General features: G+C 36.0%; 1 protein-coding gene across 5 annotated transcripts; it reads right to left on the bottom strand.

Moving 5' to 3' along the window:
• Positions 1-1,597: 1,597 nt before the first annotated feature.
• On the bottom strand, positions 1,598-16,120 carry LOC111807225 (ARM repeat superfamily protein). Of its 5 annotated transcripts, none has more exons than XM_087128952.1 (22): positions 15,760-16,120; positions 14,270-14,463; positions 13,980-14,150; positions 13,431-13,541; positions 13,263-13,340; positions 12,867-13,063; positions 12,721-12,781; positions 12,035-12,109; positions 11,837-11,914; positions 11,678-11,740; positions 11,513-11,596; positions 11,250-11,425; positions 9,942-9,981; positions 9,706-9,849; positions 9,402-9,521; positions 9,088-9,303; positions 8,316-8,492; positions 6,436-7,123; positions 4,785-4,978; positions 4,534-4,669; positions 1,928-2,081; positions 1,598-1,850 (listed from the first exon to the last, which is right to left on the bottom strand). In XM_087128952.1, the coding sequence occupies exons 1-22, from the start codon at positions 15,896-15,898 to the stop codon at positions 1,817-1,819; spliced, it is 3,330 nt and encodes a 1,109-aa protein (XP_086985078.1). In that variant the 5' UTR covers positions 15,899-16,120; the 3' UTR covers positions 1,598-1,816. The 5 variants fall into 5 exon arrangements, with proteins under 5 accessions (XP_086985078.1, XP_086985077.1, XP_086985080.1 ...); XM_087128951.1 differs by having other exon boundaries at positions 6,436-7,132; XM_087128954.1 differs by having other exon boundaries at positions 14,270-14,442; positions 15,760-16,119.
• Positions 16,121-19,100: the final 2,980 nt, after the last annotated feature.

Here is a 19,100-nt window from a genome sequence, read left to right on the forward strand (position 1 = left end):
GGTTGACGATAATACCCCTAATGACCTTTTGGAATTACAATTTTGCCACTATTTTAGGCCAATATGCTGAACTCGGTCTACGTGGCAGATCAGTGCAATTCTTTCAAATTACAGTGGTTGACGATAATACCCCTAATGACTTTTTGTCATTACAGCTTTGCCACTAAAAAAATGAATGGGCTGGACTAAGGTCTACGTGGCAGGCCACTACAATTTTTTTAAATTACAATGGTTGACTAAAATACCCCTAATGACCTTTTGAATTACAATTTTGCCACTAGTCTACGTGGCAGATTTTACAATTTTTTAAATTACAGTGGTTGACTAAAATACCCCTAATGACTTTTTGAAATGACAATTTTATCACTAATAAACCCAATGGGCTGGACTAGGTCTACGTGGCAGATCAGTGCAATTCTTTCAAATTACAGTGGTTGACGATAATACCCCTAATGACTTTTTGTCATTACAGCTTTGCCACTAAAAAAATGAATGGGCTGGACTAAGGTCTACGTGTCAGGCCACTACAATTTTTTTAAATTACAATGGTTGACTAAAATACCCCTAATGACCTTTTGAATTACAATTTTGCCACTAGTCTACGTGGCAGATTTTACAATTTTTTAAATTACAGTGGTTGACTAAAATACCCCTAATGACTTTTTGAAATGACAATTTTATCACTAATAAACCCAATGGGCTAGACAAAGTCTACGTGGCAGATCCTTTCAATTTTTTTAAGTAATTTGTTGAGTATCATTAATACCCAATGGGCTGGACTCGGTCTACGTGGCAGATCATAAGAAATTTTTGAAATTACAATGGTGGACGAAAATACCCCTATAACATTTTGAAATGACAATTTTGCCCCTAATAAACCCAATGGGCTGGACTCGTTCTACGTGGCAGATCGTTATTGGCTAGGGAAAGTATTGGATGTTATAACACGAGAAACTTCCGAACCACACCATCTTGTCTTGTTCAGCAAGTAAATGAATTCTTTCCAATACATGAGTGACACGTGTCACCTTCCAATCAACTATTTGATATAAATTTTAAAATATCTTGAAACAAGTTTTTAGACTTTCCATATAATCCGCCTAATCTGCGTTCATTCTAGTTTTAATATATCTTTAAATTTATTTATGACCATGTAAAATTAAAAATATTTATAAAAAAAATCTCAACGAAATAAATTATGGAATGAGATACGTTCGGTGCAAAGCTTCTCCGTGGGTTAGGAGGGGCAGGGAAAGCCATAGGCAAGTAACAAGTTGACTCGACTGATTAGTCGAGCTTTTCTTTCTTTGAAGCCAGCTGATAATGAAAAAGGGTGCCCCGTCTGCACGAACAGAATGGATGGACCTATTCTTCAAGGACCCGTTCTGGCGCGATTCGCAAAAGAATCGCCTTCGGCAAGGTATGGCAAGAAGATAGGGAGAAGAAGCTGTTCTCTTCCATCTTGAAGAATAAAACCAGTGTATTCGAAACAATAATTTGGTTGATGCATTTAACGACACAAATTATCACATCGATCTAAGTTGACACAAATTATCACATCGATCTAAGTTGACACAAATTATCACATCGATCTAAGTTTAGTACAGTGTATAAGACACTAATTATTATTTCAAAGATCGATGGTTCGATCTCATCTCCTGATGAACTCAAAAACAAACCATACATCTCACATACAAATAATCCAATGGCTTGACACATTAATCACATGGACATCTCGACAATCTAAACACAACTCAACTAGTTTAAGCATGTACCCTCGATCAAGAACTTAAAAAAGAAATAAAAAATAGATAATTTAATGCACAAGAACACGAAGAACACTTCCAAAACTGCAGGAGATAACAGTTGAGGTTATTTCTTCTTCACCCAAGCTATAAATATTGGAAATTTTCCAAATAATCTTTACCCAGATAGTCGGAGAAACGTAGTATATTCTGGATGTGCATTCAAGAATCTCATTGGGAGATCTGATGGCCATCCCTGTCCCTGGCTCAGGATGGGGTGATATTTCTCCAGTAAAGAGTAGACGATCCTTCCCTCATCTACCTCTTCATAACAACCTGCATTTCACCACAGCAGGATTTCGAACCAACACTCAAAACATATGCAACTGATACTCAAAACATATGCCAACTGATACTCAAAACATATGCCAACTGATACTCAAAACATATGCAACTGATACTCAAAACATATGCCAACTGATACTCAAAACATATGCAACTGATACTCAAAACATATGCCAACTGATACTCAAAACATATGCATGTTAAATCATCAATAACCCAAAAGTTTAAGTTTATGGATTATGATAAATCTAATTATATCAACACTTCAACGATACTATCTCATGTAATAAGAACTCAATCTTCAGTGTTATAGCACTTAAGCAACTCACTTTAGAAACCTTGATTCAGAATAATAAGCATCCCAGGAAACTAAGAGCACTGTAAGGCATGTTCTAAACCCAAATATACAAGTTTATAGATATTCGTTGCTGAAGGATCATGCAATAGTAATGTAGAATTAGCCAAGGGAGTGCATAAGTCCAGCTAAAAGCCATGGTTAGGGAAAACAGGCTAAATTATAAAAAAATCTTTCGTACTTTTGTCGTTTCTTTCAAAAGTACATTTATTCTTTCGAAAGTTGTAATATAGTCCGTAACCTTTCATAAATATTTCAAAACTACCCTAAGAGTAGAAATCCTTTAGGATTTCATATGGAAATTAAAACCTAGAACGGTGTGGCGGTGAACTAAAACAATGTGGCGATCTAAATGTTTGCTCTAAGTTACCATCACCATATCCCAGTTTTATCCAAAATGTTAAAGGTTCCTACTTTATAGATAATTCTAAAACGTTATGAAAGGTCAAGCATATTGCAACTTTTGTAAGTTATGGATGTTTTTGAAACAAAAGGAAAAGTTTAGGGTATCTTTTATAATTTAACCCCAAAAAAATGAAGAATCCAAAGCAGAAATCTGTGGGGTTGTTTCGAACTACCTCCCATTCCAAATCAACCATTTATTAGAGGCATGCTGCACTCCCTCTTAATCTAGCTGTGAAAATGAAATTAGAAGTGTGGTACACTCGATGACAACTTTGCACTTTAAAAAAATTGAACGTCCAATATCCCATTTTTTGTTCCTTATATTGTAAGCCCACCACTAGCAGATATTGTCCACTTTGACCCGTTACGTATCACCGTCAACCTCACAGTTTTAAAACACGCCTGCTAGGGAGAGGTTTCCACACCCTTACAAGGAATGCTTCGTTCCCCTCTCCAACCGATGTGGGATCTCACAATCCACCCCCTTGGGGGCCAGCATCCTCGCTGACGCATCGCTCGGTGTCTGGCTCTGAAACCTCTCCCTAGTAGACGCGTTTTAAAAACCTTGACGAGAAGCCCGAAATGGAAAACCTAAAGTGGGCAATATCTTCTAGTGGTGGGCTTGGGCTATTACATACATACTTCAGCTTCCATGATAATTTCGAGCTAAAATGGATCAGTTTAAAATATTTGATGTAATTATGAAGAAATTTGGTTTATAGAGAATGCATTTAGTTCCCTTGACTAATTGGATATGTTAAAAATACTACTTAAGCTCTCAAATCGAATAAAGAATTACAATTTTGAAATTGGAATGATGCAAATGTAATAGTCCAAGCCAACCGCTAGCAGATATTGTTCATTTTGGCTCGTTATGTATCGCCGTCAACCTCACAGTTTTAAAACGCGTATACTAGGGAGAGGTTTCCACACCCTTATAAGGAATGTTTCGTTCCCCTCTCCAATTGATGTGGGATCTAACAATCCACCCCCCTTGGGGGCCTCCTTGTTGGCACACCGCCTAGTGTCTGGCTCTTATACCATTTGTAACAACCCAAGTTCACTGCTAGCAGATATTGTCCGCTTTGGCCCATCACGTATCGTCATCAACCTCACGGTTTTAAAACGTGTCAGCTAGGGGAGAAATTTCCACACCCTTATAAGAAATGTTTTGTTCCCCTCTCCAACTGATGTGGGATCTAACAATCCACCATTGTCCTATTTGGCCCGTTATACGCGTTTTAAAACCGTAAGGCTGTTAGGAATCACGGATCTCCATAATGGTATGATATTGTCTACTTTGAGCATAGGCTCTCATGACTTTGCTTTGGGCTTCCCCAAAAGGCCTCATACCAATGAAGATAGTATTCCTCACTTATAAACCCATGATCTTCCACTAAATTAGCCAATGTGGGACTCCCTCCCAACAATCCTCAACAGAGGCTGACGGTGATCATAACAAGCCAAAACGAACAATATCTACTAGCAGTAGACTTGGGCTACTACACCAATAATATAAATTTAGTTTAATAATTATAGAATTGTTCATCAAAATTAACAATTGATTATGTTAGCATAGCCCCCACCAATCCAGTATAATATGTGAACATGAAAACCATCCTAACTTCACAAGCTATCAAGAGTTCTACACTTATAATACGCCAATGGAATAGATGTACTTACCCAATTCAATATCCTGGTCGTAATCTTCCACATCCCCTTCTTCAATAAGAGTATTGTTTTCCAAATCAATAGCCGCTTTGGCATACCTATCCAGAAATTGTTCTTCAGTTTCTTCAAGTTCATCGGCATCAGAATCCTGAAACACATCAGAAGGTGTTAGAGAAAGGGGTTCGTCAACATGCCACTAATAATTAATCACAAAAAGAATTTGTGAGTATAGTGATATTTAGCACACATTCTTGATATCAAACCTCATCATCTTCTATTTCATCACTGTCGTCCTCCTCCTCCTCTTCATTTTCATCAGATTCTTCTTCCTTTTCTTCTCGCACTTCTTTCAGCCGTATGGAAGCCTCCATCAATGAACTGAAGGACTTCCATAGGAAATCATCTCTTGGCTTTCCTAACTCCATTATTCGTTCCACCACCTTGACCAATGTTAACACTGAATAGCAATAAAAGAGAGAAAAAAGATATTTATATTATACTATTAACATATAAAAGCTCAAACAACAATCAGGAGGGAAACTAAGTAGTTCAACCTCCAAATATAGGAAAGCAGCTTTTTTCATTTTTTTTTCAATCGGGCAATGAAAAGTCTCTTCTATTCTAAATTGTTTCAGAGAATTAGAGAAATATTTTAAAGCGAGCACCAATATCATGAGGTAACATCACTTGCTACCATCATAATTGTGCAACCACTTGGCTTCTCTAGAGAAGATGGAATTTCAGCCTACAATTTGACAAAGATGGCATCATGAACTGTTAACCAGAACAACCAAAATTGCAAGACATAAAAATATATATATACACTTGCCTGCTAGCTGGGTGGAACCCATTTTTGCAGCCACTGCTAGATGTTGTCCTTTTTGGGGCTTTCCCTTCCGGGTTTCCCTTCAAGGTTTTTAAAACGCGCTAGAGAGAGACTTCCATACCCTTATAAAGAATGTTTCGTTCTCCTCCCTCAATCGATGTGGGACCCCCCAATCCACCTCCCTTCAGGGCCCAACGTCCTTGCTGGCATAAAGTCTTGTGTCCACCCCCCTTCGGGGCTCAACCTCCTCGCTAGCACATTGTCTAGTGCCTGACTCTTATACCATTTGTAACCGTCCAAGCCCACCTCTAGCAGATATTGTCCTCTTTGAGCTTTCCCTTTCGAGCTTCCCCTCAAGGTCTTTAAAACGCGTCTGCTAGGAAGAGGTTTCCACCCCCTTATAAAGAATGTTTCATTCTCCTCCCCCAACCAATATGGGATCTCACAATCCACCCCCCTTCGGGGCCCAGCGTTCTCGCTGGCACTCATTCCCTTCTACAATCGATGTGGGACCCCCCAATCCACCCCCTTTTAGGGCCCAGCGTCCTTGCTGGCACACCGTCTCGTGTCCACCCCCCTTCGGGGCTCAACCTCCTCGCTGGCACATCGCCCAGTGCCTGGCTTTAATACCATTTGTAACAAGTCAAGCCCACCGCTAGCAAATATTATCCTTTTTAGGTTTTTTTCCTTTTGGGCTTCCTCTCAAGGTTTCCAAAACGTGTCACTAGAGAGAAGTTTCCACACTCTTATAAAGAATGATTTGTTCTCCTCCCCAACCGATGTGGAATATCACATGTCCCAACCCCACTTGTCATTTCCTTTGTTTTTTAACATTTTAGCTTTTTTTTTTTTTTCTTCTTCTGCTGTGTGGCTAGGGTGGGCAGCAAAAAAAATGGATACAACCCAGCTAGCACGCAAATGCGTCTTTAAAAATTGAAAAAAAAAAATTAAAAAGAAAAAAAAAAAAGTTAGGAAGTAAAGAACTATGGGGTATAAAAAAAAAACATTGGTGAGATAAGATCCATCAACATTACACAGTAAAATCAACTTTGATTCAAGAACCAGTAGAGCTAGGAAAAGCCACTGACCAATCAACTTTATCTCCGATTCCGCAGACAAACCGGGTGCAAAAGAGCTGCTACAGATATAACCAAGGGCTGAGACCCAGACTGTGAAGCCTCCTCCATCAAACTTCTCCAAAAGTCTTTCTACAGTATCAGGAAGACAGATATAGCATGTTGATATGGAAAGCAGTAAAGGCTTCCACAATGCACTTGGTTTGCTTTGGATTTCTCTAAAACGGGAAAATGACGTCCGACTAAACGTGACTACCAGCGACTCCTTAACGCCTTCCGCTTCAAACGAGTAACTAGGAACATTCAATAACATATGAATACACGAACAAGCTTTCCATGTAGCAGATGGATATTGTGAGATTGTCTGATTAATGAAAGCTCCAATGTTTTCTACAATAGACCGTCGAGGCACTGGCGGAGCTGGAGGAGATGGTGTTGGCTTCACAAAAAAGTTCTTCAGTGCATATTTGTTATTTAATCTAACAACTTCCATAATACAATTAAAGACTGAGAAATCCTCTGATTCTTCCCAAGAATGCCAGTCTGCAATAAGATCAGCCCAGACTGATACTAATTCAGGTACTTTAAGCTCTGAAATAGTATTGCTCCCTGTAACAGACACCATGATGAACTGAAGCAACCTTGATGAATGATCTATGCATGATGGAGGGGGCAACAATTCCTGATCTTCATCCATTTCCTGGGACAACTGAAAATTTATAATGAGAAATAAATGCAGAAAAGCGCCGCAAATTGAATGAGAAATGACACTCTTTAGTTATTCACAGCCTAAACTTTAGAGAAGTTTTATAGGTATCCATAACAAAGCAATTATTTGTTAACATTAAATAAACCATTAGAATAAAAAAAAATATTACTATAAAATAAAATAGTAATAAAACAAAATAAAATTTATTAATTGATTATTATTATGTTACTTAAAAAATATTATTGAATGAGAAATTTGCGCCAATCATAAATTGTCACATCATTGTTTTAAATTGATGACAAGGTTGCATATGATTATTTGAATCCAATTACATCTTCAAGAAACCACAAGCTGAAGACCTTCAATAAGATCGAAGCCGAGACTTTCAACAAGCTCAAAGCCGAAAATTTTCCACAAGTTCAAAGTTGAAGATTCAACCTCGAGAACAAACAGTTTAACCTTCGAATGAAATATACAATCAAGAGAAAGAATTAGAGAACCACACATAAGAGCTTATATGTAACTCAAAACAAATTAGTACACATTGAAGCATCATTCCACAAATTAAATTTCTTTTGAAATTTCATGGAAACAAATATATTAGCATATTATTTAGTAATCTATTTTAATTAGTTAAAATATGCCTGAGGTATTCTAGTAATTGAATTACATTTGATTCCTATTCTGATTCTTGACAATTTGAAGTAAGCAACATCAATGGGTTACTGATTTGAAATCTAGATAACTCCTACTAAACAACATTCCAACTTGAATTAGTTCTAATCCAATTTCAGCTCATTATGAATTCTAATACGTAAATGGAGACTTAGTCATGTAGGAATTTTACCATCAATGGACGGAAGGAAACATCTTCATAAACAGAGTCAGTTTGATAGCGTTATGAATAGTTTAAGTTCATAGCCTCTATCTTGTGTATGAATTCATCTTATTTTCATAGCTACAATCTATCTATACGTTTGGCTAGGTACAATCAATCTATCTGCCTAGGCGTGGATAGCTTTTCCCTCTTCTTGTATGTTTCATCTCAGCATCGCATCAATGAATTAGATCTTTGTTTCTCATTAAAAAATATATATATACACACATATCAATCATAATATTCAAGAAGATCTGAACCAGAAGATTCCTTCACCATAAGATAACTAGGCAGTTAATAACTAACCAATGAGTACATGGGTGCAAGCCACGCCTGCTGCAAGAGCGACGAGAATGATCTACTGATTGTGGCTTGCTCCGATGTTGACCGTTCACATGATGCATCTTGCTCAGTTTTCTCAAGTATGAAGTTTTCCCAAGACTGAGCCATCACTGATAAAGCTGCAAACCCACGTTCAACAACCTGCGCCAGTGTCGAATTCATCAATGCTAATCACATTTTTTGAAGAAAATGTTCCCTAATGACACTTTAAACCATTCGAAAGTGATAAATATTTTTTTAAAATGAAACAATAAATACAGATCACGAAGGTGATAAGAGCATGAAGATAGAACGCAAACAAAATAGAGGGTGAAACATTAAGTTTGCTTTTATAGATTTTGAGTGACTAATTTGGTTAACTTAGATTCATTTTCATTCAAATTAACGACATTACTTTCACAGTTTGGATCGGACAAATGATTTTTCAACTTTCTTCACTCCTTCAAACATAAATACTTTTTGGGAAATTATGGAGATGTTAGTCAAGAAAATGAGCATCAAATTAGCGGGAAGAATTTTCACTCAACTCCGACAACAGAATCTTAGAAAAATTTTATAGCATTGTTTTTTCTTTGATAACAAAATTTTCTGCCTCCAAGTTGCATTCTCAATTTCCTTAATGCATTTTTTAGCTCTGTTTCAAATTAATACAACAATGATGTTTGTTTTAAAAAAAAAAAAAAAAAAAAAAAAAAAAAAAAAAAAAAAAAGATTCTCACAGGAGAGTTGAACATACTTGAGGCCATGGCTCCAAATTAGGTGGTATGCTTTTTGAGATTGGACCAACCAGAGACAAAACAGCGTGAGGAATATGGATGGCGACGTTTTCATTACCAGCTTCCACAATGGAACTAAGAAGCTGAAACAAAATGGAGTTCTCTTCATCATCTTGGCCAATCCCACCTATTACAACTTGAAGAAGAGGTAACCACTCAGGTGGCAAGTAGTCATTCTGAAGAGGAAAAATATAGAATCTTAGTGACAAATCTGGAAAAAGAAAATAAAATGAAGTCCAACAGATTATCCAACAAGTTCGATCAAGAAGCCTACTTCAAGAAGCTTGGCTATGGCTCCAGCAGCAGAGACTCGGACAGGGTAAAACGAAACTTCCTCCTTATTAGGCATGGATAATGCCTTAACCAATGAAGAATATATTTCAGCACAGACCTCCTGAAAGAGGGTCAACGTTAGAGAAAGAAATGTGGGAGTGCATTATGTCATCAAAAATTCAATCCTCAATGTGGCAACAATTAAGGAGAAAAAATAGAAAAAGTGAAGTTTTTGTTTAAACTTGCTTGATCGTAAATATAAAAGCATGGACAATACAAGTAGCAGGAGAAGTATAATATCTCACTTCAGGCAGGCAGGATGCAAGCTCTCCAAGTACCCAATTTGCAGAGGCAACTAAATATGGCAGGCACGTTGACACAGCATATAGAGGCAACACTCTTGTGCGGATTAGAAACGTCACGTATCCAGGTTGTTGCTCCCTTAGAAACTGCAATACAGAGAAATACAGAGGCAGAATAATACATATAGTATAGACTATTCACACATCACTCGTGAATGTAGAAATCAGGAACTACTTACATCAAGCAAGCCACCATACGCAATTAGAACACCATAGTAACTGATAGCCATTGACAGACAAGAGAATTAAAATGAGTATAGAGGTGAAAATAACAAAAAGCGGCGGAGTTAACTTACACGTATTGGAAAAATAGATACAAGTTTGAAAGCCAATGATATTAAAAAAAAAAAGTAAAAACAAAAAAAGAGATGAGAAAGTAGTGAATAATGAACAAAAAGAACAGATGAAAGGGGAACAAAGCAACAGAGAGACTATATCCAGATAAATACAGTAGATAACAAAACAGAACGGGGGAACCCCAGTCTCCAAAAACTACAGTCAGTATTTATTCAAACAATATTCATTTTGAGAATGGGGTAAGATTAAGAAGCAAGTGTGACTTCAGTAAACAAAATGCAACAATCTTGCCAGTCGTTGAATACTCATGATGCTTGTTCTAATATTTACAGGCTTCCGGAGTCATGCTGAAAAACATGATATATTCTTTAGAATAAAAAATAATTTTAAATCCAAAATATTATGTTTGATACAAAAATATACTACAAATATAGCATTGTGGTAAGTATAGCATTTGTAGTAAGTGTAGCATTAGAGAAAAATATACTACAAATAAATAGATATACAAAAATGAAAGGAACAAGCATAGCCTTCCAAACAATTTTCAAAAAAGAAAATAAAGAAAAATAACTTTAAAACATTAGTCTGCAAAAAAAATTTGATAATGCCCCAAACAACTCAAATATTTTTGGCATGGAATAACAAATAAATCAAATAAAAAGTATGTAACCGAAATAACATCTAGAAGACAATATTTACGAAAACCAGTCTTTAAAACACTACTGGTCTGCGGTCTTATAGCAAAGCATCAAAAAGATTGAATCTACACATCCCATATTTTCATATAAAGTCCACTTAAAGTGAAGAAGCAGGAAATGAAATTGCATTCAAGCTTAAAGACTGAAGTTTAGGATGACACATGAGAACTTCTAGAGCGAACAACATTTTTTTTCCTTTGGCCATAAATAAGAGTTCTCTTTAATCATTGACTAGAGCGGAACAGTACATTGTTCTTTAAAACAAAGCTCACCAGTAGGTAGCTATCTACATACTTAGTAAAAAGCAGCAGAATTAGACAGTTTAGGTGGCACCATGTACCATAATTAACAAATAATTCAGACAATAGTTACAAATGCAACTGAACCAAGAGCTTCACACTTGTATGAGATCAATGAATAACACCTGATATTCAAATCATACAATGTAACGACTAAATTGGAAAGCCAGGTTGCATGTTAAAAAAAACTCACCTATTTACAATACTGGTTTGGGAAGCATTTGCATCAGAGGGAATAGGATATTTCGAAAGAAATGGAAGTACAACCAACTCCCCCATAGTAGCGCATTGATTATTTGTTCTCTTGCTGCCTTTTTTACGCTTTGATGAAGCTGAAGAACCATTCATATGGGTCACTGTGGGAGGCCCCTGTAGGTACTTGGATTAGACTAATGATAACACTTACTAAAAGGAATGGCCCGCACACATTTCATTATGAACTAAACAGGTAACAACCTTCGACAATGCAATAACGCCGAGCAAGTTTAATGCACTTTTCCTGGCTGTGTATAAATCCTCCTTCCAACCAGAAACTTCTTCCTATAAAATACAAATAACCAAAACTGGTGACATAAGATCTGATATGAAGATCAATTCATATGACAAATTGAACTATCTTACTACGTCAGATGGAAGATTCTTCCTTAAGTACTCATCTGGATCATCTTCCCACTCAGAAACGTCCTTTTTCAGAGATTTGACACAAAATAAGATAAGTTAACAAACTCTTGACAATAAGTGGATGTTATAGAGCAATATATAAGCTCTCCAAACTTTTACCTTCTCGTTCATTATAAGGGATGGAAATATTCCAGAGTGTATCAATGTTGAAAAGTGCGGAGAAACCAGCCTCCATCCCTATTTAATATGAATGATAGCATCCAATTAATTAGCCTCTAACTGAGTTACCATTTTGCTAAGGGAAGAAAGGAAGGCATAATTAATTCAAAATCAAGGTTAAAAATATAGAATCCATACTCGCCCCGTCTCCAGAACATGTGAAATCACATCGAAGCCTAGCGAAATAATCCTCTCTGATAAAGAGTCGAGCTTCTGCCCAAAGGAAACTGATAACTGAGAACTAAGAAAAAACCTTATAAAGTACGTCAACATACAGAAAAAGAAGGTAATGCTAAAGCATTAAAACAGTATGTTGAATAGGAAATAAACAAATAGGACAAATACAGAATAATTGCTCTCGAAAAAAGGAAAATAAAGGGATCACATCCAAAAGAATAAGACATAATGAATAAGTGAAAAAAACTTGAGGGACAGATATCCAAAACAAGGGTTAAACCTAGCTAGGGACCAAACCTCCTCCAATATCCCTCCACACTCCTCGAGATTCTATTATTTCTCTCAATGTAGATGCATTCCACAAACAAATTGTCTCAATTGGAGGATTTCAGTGCTTCATATTCCCGGGAGCATGCAGGAGAGAGAATGCATCTTATGAGTTGGGGGAGGGAATTTCAATGCCATCCAAATTTTGAGAGAAGGCCTACAATGAAGAGCTAGGGGAACCATAATAAAATATTAGTTCTTTTCCACGAAACAGAAGGTGGATTAGAACTGCCTATACAGCTTACTTGGTAAAGAAGGGCACTCTCTAGATATAACCCCATTTCGGCCTATTTCATTTAACTCACTCAAATAGTACTTACATGAGCATTTTTGCTATAATTCACAATGTTCAAGACACATTTTATGATGTGTGGCATCAACCTGAAATTGCAAGGGAAAGATAAACGTGAACGGAAACCCAGCACAGTTGATCTGAACTTGAGGGATTTTAGGATAATTGTATTACTTATCAGTATGCTTTCGGTGTCGGGTAACAAAGACGCAGAAAATAAGCAAGCTTCTCTTCGCAGTTTTCAACCTGCTCACATTGCCATACTCTGGGGAAACTGCAGCCTCAAATTTTATGGAATCTAGAATGCTAATTAAATCATGGCAAAACGATGGAAGTAGAGGCACCAAAGAAGAAGGCATATGCGATCTCACCTACACAAGTAACAGCATCATAAGAACAGAAACGTCTTTCCCTCTCTCATTGTCCAAGTAAATTTTAGTTTTTACTTAGAGATTTTAGTTTTATATTATAATAATAATAAATAATAGACAATAACAATCTCGTAGGCATTTTAAGAGAATTTTTAAATTTATAAAAAGAAATGGGCTAAGCTTAAGAACAAATACTTACAGAAAAGTAGACACATTTGCATACTATTGAAAGAATCTTATCTATCTCAACTTCCCTTCCATCATGGTTAGAAAGAGCCTGTGTGACACCAGAAACACAAAATCACCCAGAGTTTAATTTTGCTTGGGGAAGCCGAGATTTATGTGGATGGGTAAAGTGTGCCAGAACCTGTTCAACAAGACGATGGAATACAGGTAGCAAGGGAACAATAATCGTGTTTGCAAGTAGCTCTAACTGTGGTGGTACGGGCTCCTTAGAATCTTTAGGATTCAAAAAGTACTGCCAAAATAAATTGTGATTAAAGCTGTTAAGGGAACCTCAACTCACGTTGTAAAACTGTGTCAGCTTTAAACTTCCCTAAACTTCCATCAAGCATTATATAAAACATTCAAGAATCACAAATCAAAACATCAAAAAACAGATAGGAGGAGTATCAGTTCAGAGTAGGGAAGTTATATACTAAAAACCATTGCAGCATTTCACACTGTTGAACACTAATTTATTAACTTAATACCAAGTATCAAATGTATGAAAAATAGTAGGAATTTCGGGCTGCCATTTGAACTAAAAAATTGTCATCTAATTGTACAGGACATTAATCATTGACCAATTCGTACATTAGATCAAAACTATCTTTGGCTAAGTATGTAATCGGATGGCAGTTAGATTATCCATGAATTTGAATGTTTGATAAATTGCTCAACTAAAGTCATGTACTTGAAAAGGTCTGCACGTTGTACAGAGAACAGACAAGGCGTTGATAGCAATCCATTGACATTTGGTTCCATTGTTGAAAAGATTGCTGTTTTGAATAGCAGAGCAAAGATCAGACACAAGTTCAGGCCATGAGCTCTGCTTCACAAACTCATTGACCACTATGCTGTGAAACTGCCAGAACATTATAAAAGAGATATAAGAAGATGATGAAGAAGAAGGAATACATCGGACAGATGGTAACGATATGTCCCGTAAACTAGCCATGCAGAATATGCAAGAAATATAATTACCACTTCAACCAGAACTTTTAGAACTTTTGGTTCCGCTTGGAATAAGGCTCTCAGCAGTTCGTCCTTGAACCCCTTGCTGACTTTTGAACATGGAAATTCGCCCTCAATATTTCTCCTACTCAAATTTTTAAGGTAAGCAGCAGCAGCTATCTTTTGACCTTGATCGTGACTTCCTACATGGAAGGGATGAACAGCTAAACCTTAAAGGTTAAGTGGCAATGAAGTTCGACTGAATTTGTTTATTGCAATTAACCTGAGTTCAGTTTGTGTTTAAGAGTTGATTAAACAAACCCCATGAAATTTAAGATCATGGAGGGAAACTATGTACGAATATGTCAAACCACCAATCATGGACTTCAAATCTTAAATAAGGCATAATAAGCGAAACCCAATATTAATTAGGGAGGAAATGACATTATAAGAGTTCAAACACAAGATCTCGTGCTCGGGTACCATGTAAAATCACCAATCAACCCAAGAGCTTAATAGATGGGTTAAGGTAAAATAAATCATATCAATGCTTCATCAGAATAGTCAATTTTAAATTCTACTCTTTTTGGTGCCAAAATATACCAATGGTCAAATATTTCAAAATTTAGGCAAGAGAGCCTGCAGTCCACAATCAATTGAGTCGCACGCTAAAAGTTGATTCAATTGAACTTAGCATCTCCATAATACACTAGAGAGTACTCGTGCTTTTACCTGCAGACGCTGCATTCATCTTCTAAATAACTAATGTGATTCCGAATGAAATTAAAACCATATGTTTTTTCCCAACTTCCAGTTCGAAAAAACACAAACAACTACAAACATACATTAAAATTCTGAAACCACCAAAACCAACCCTGGGGAATAGCTAGCTCCGAGCTCAACTTAATGTTATGAATAACGACTCTCCACAATGGTATGATATTCCATACTTATATACCCATAATCATTCACTTAATAAGCCAATGTAGGACTACTCCCTCCCAACAATCCTCAACAATCCTCCTCTCGAACAAAGTATACTATAGAGCCTCCCCTCAGGCCTATGGAGCCCTCGAACAGTCTCCCCTTAATTGCGGCTCAACTCCTTCTCTAGAGTCCTCAAACAAAGTACACCCTTTGTTCGACACTTGAGTCACTTTTGACTACACCTTCCAGGCTCACAACTTATTTGTTCGACATTTGAGGATTCTGTTGAGATGGGTAAGTTAAGGGCATGACTATGATGCCATGGTAGGAATCACGACTCTCCACAATGATATGATATTGTCCACTTTGAACATAAGCTCTCATCACTTTACTTCAGACTTCCCGAAAGGCCTCATGCCAATGGAGATATATCCTTACTTATAAATTCATAATCATTCCCTAAATTAGCCAATGCGGGACTCCCTCCCAACCATCCTCAACACTTACTACAGCTAGTAAGATGAGACCCAACAAAATAAAGAGAAGTAGTTTAGCAACCAAGAGGAACTAAGGGAATTTGAAGAAGCTTTTACCAGTAGCAATACAAAGTAGAGCAGACGGAAGCTCAGGATGAGAAGATAGGCGATCGAGAGACTCGGTGGCTCCATGGATGACTTGCGGGTCATTGCTTAGCGTCTCGGATAGAATTTGAGCGACTTTAGCAACTTCCATGAATCTCTGAATCTGTGACGGCCGCAACAGTGCAGCTAGTATTGAATAAACCCCAATCAAACACGGAGAGCGAGCAGGAGGCAGAAACCTCGGAGGAGATGGGAGTGAAGAGAGAGGAAGAAGAAGAGGAGAAAAAAGGGCGGGAAGGTGAGTGCTTGGGCAATTACAGCCTGCAAGCAACCATTGCTCGGACTGAAAATGGATCCGTTGCGAGGCTGGCTCGGCAGCCCATTCCAATGTGGCGACAGAATTTGGGATTGGGCCATAAAAACGAGATTAATATTAAAATACCAACAAAAATAAATCAAAATTAAATTTTGCTATAATATTTAATATTTTAGTTTTCAGTAATATTTTTACTTTAAAAAAAGTCTAAAAAAATACGAAAAATGTTATATTTTGTTCTAAAAATACACTTTGGGTTTATAAACGAGGAATACTATATCTACCATGTTTTTGGGAAGCTCAGAGCGAAGTCATCAGAGTTTATGCTCAAAATGGACAATATCATATCATTGTGGAGATCCGTGATTCCTAACAATTGGTATCAGAGTCATGTTCTAAACTTAGCCATGACAATAGAATTCTCAAATATTGAACAAATAATTGTGAGTCTTGAAGGTGTAGTCAAAAGTAACTAAAATGTCGAACAAATGGTGTACTTTATTTGAGGGCTCCAGAGAAAAGAGTCGAGCCTCAATTAAGGAGAGGCTATTCGAGAGCTCCATGAGCCTTAAGGGAGGTTTATAGTGTACTTTGTTCAAGGGGAGGATTGTTGAGGATTATTGGGAGTAAGTTACACATTGGTTAATTTAGTAGAAGATCATGGGTTTATAAATGAAAAATCCTGTCTACGTTGGTACGAGGCATTTTGGGTAAGCCCAAAGCAAGGTCATAACTTTTAATAAGGTTTAAAATATGGTACGGTGTTTTTAAAGTTTTTTTAAAAAAAATTAAGGTAATTAATGAAACTTTTGAAAACTCGAAGGTATTTTTGAAATAATTTTAAAATTTTAGGGTATTTTTTAAACAAATATTAACGATTTTCATTCGGTAAAAGGTAATTTTCAATTTTATGTCTAATAAGTCTATAAATAGGTTATTGAACTTTCAATTTTGTGTCCGCAATCGTTGACATATTTAATTTTATTTTGAAATGAATAAATCTATTAGACATATTCGAGTTTCGTGCCTAATAAGATATTAAACTATCAATTACATTAGTGTACAATAAGCTTGTGATTTTTGTGATGTTTAATGGCATCGTTCCCGTGCATGCAGCTTCCCTAAACGACATCACTTCTACCTATAAACAAAATCACTACAAAAAAATAATTGATACGATAGCTTACAAAAACATTAACATTTACGTTTTATATCATTTTTCGCCGGTTGTAACAACTTATGTTATTAAAAATCTGAAACTTTTTATACCGTTTTTGTATCATACCCATAGACATTTGTACCCCGTTTTTGTATTATACCCATAGTTTTTTTTTTTTTTTTCCTCTGTATCATACCCATAGACATTTGTACCTCGTTATTGATAAGCGCCTACAATGCTGGAATTTGCAAAGTTAGAGATCCTTTTAGAATATTTGCAAAACGCTCACAGAGAAAGCTAACTTAACGGATTGATTCCAGCCAAGAGCGGGTTAGAAAATGAATGACTCTTAGATCGAACTTGGAATCTATGATGATCACTCTTAGATACCAAGATAATTCACTCCATAATTAGCTTGAACAAAACTAATTCAATGAATCGGTTTAAATATCAAACCTAAAGCCAGATTTGAAAAAGAATAACACAAAGGGTATCAAGAAAACACAAAATTTTTTTTTTTTTGTATTGAATGAATATTACGTGCCTTTAAATAGACTCAAGAGATAACCCTAACATTTTAAGGTTCAGCCACCAATTACAAATCACTAATAAATGCTATTAATAAATGCTATTCAATACAGATGGAATAAAATAAGGCATTGATACAGACTACTAATAAATGCTATTAAATACAAATGGAAGAAAATAAGGCAACTAGCAAAGACAAGTCTTCTAATCACTTTCCAATATCAGTCCCTCTATTATTTTCTTGATTTGATTATTGAATCTTCTTTGTATTGCTTCTTGTAATTGCAAGTTCGGGTACACGGAAGTGATAAGTTGTTGGATTCATATCAGTTATCAAACTCATCAGCTTTAAACTCTCCCGTCGATGAATTGTCACAACATTTTAAATTCAATATCGAACCAACTAATAGATTCCTACCCACTCTTACTCGCTCTGAAATAGTTCACGTCCACCATTAGTTGAATTTTTTTAAGGTTCGAAGAAGTTTTTTAAACGCTTTTAAAAGTTTAAAAAATACTAACAATTTAAAATTATGGGTAAAACATTTTAAAAAAATTATATAACTTTTAAAAATAAAATATAAAATAGTATTTAAAAAAAAAAAAGTAACCTTATTATTAATAATATTTAGCTTCACGAAAAAGGAGATTAACAACGTTAAATTTGGAGCTGTGGGCCACAGCCATTATTTGAAAGGCTCCGTTTAACCACTTTATTGGTCAAAGCGTCCGAATTTAAATTCCCTGCCCTCCCTCCATCTACCTCAAAATAAAAATAAAAATAAATAAATAATAAAATATTCCTTTAATTTTTCATATTACCTAAATTTATTAATTATTTTTAATAAATAATTTTTATTTGTAAATTTAGTAAATAGTATTAATTTTAATTGCAACTTTCATTATTATTGCGTGTTAATTCAATAAGTGTTATATATTCTTTTTTTTTACCATTTATCCAAATTTCACTAATTTATTCATTCATTTTAATAAATAAATAAATAAATAATCAATTGAAAATTAAATATGGCACAAAATTAAATTAGAGCGAGAATAACGAGAGATATCACTAACATATGTTATAAACGTCGGTCTTCCTCTTTGTAACAACCTCGTAAACACGAGCATATACAGTTTGGGAGAAAATTTGGATCATGGGCTGAGATGTACAACTCGCATCAAATTTATGAAAGAATACCTGCCGCGTGTCACAATCGCACTTTTGATGACAGCAGACTTGCGATTGTGCGACACTCACTTTCCAACGACAAGTGAGCTAAGCTAATTCGTTATTGCGTCGCCTACGACTAAGCAACGTATGCTCGAGCCTCTAGCCTCGGTTTTAAGAGA

This window comes from Cucurbita pepo, chromosome 12 (genome assembly GCF_057944985.1).
Source record: "Cucurbita pepo subsp. pepo isolate OVF chromosome 12, ASM5794498v1, whole genome shotgun sequence".
NCBI lineage: Eukaryota > Viridiplantae > Streptophyta > Magnoliopsida > Cucurbitales > Cucurbitaceae > Cucurbita > Cucurbita pepo.

Coding starts and splice junctions, on each gene's coding strand:
- LOC111807225 (XM_087128951.1), bottom strand. CDS start 15,898: ATGGAAGTTGCTAAAGTCGCTCAAATTCTATCCGAGACGCTAAGCAAT. Junction 13,542..13,979: donor CAACGTGCAGACCTTTTCAA/GTACATGACTTT, acceptor TTATTTTGGCAG/TACTTTTTGAATCCTAAAGA. Junction 4,979..6,435: donor ATCGGAGATAAAGTTGATTG/GTCAGTGGCTTT, acceptor ATTGCTATTCAG/TGTTAACATTGGTCAAGGTG.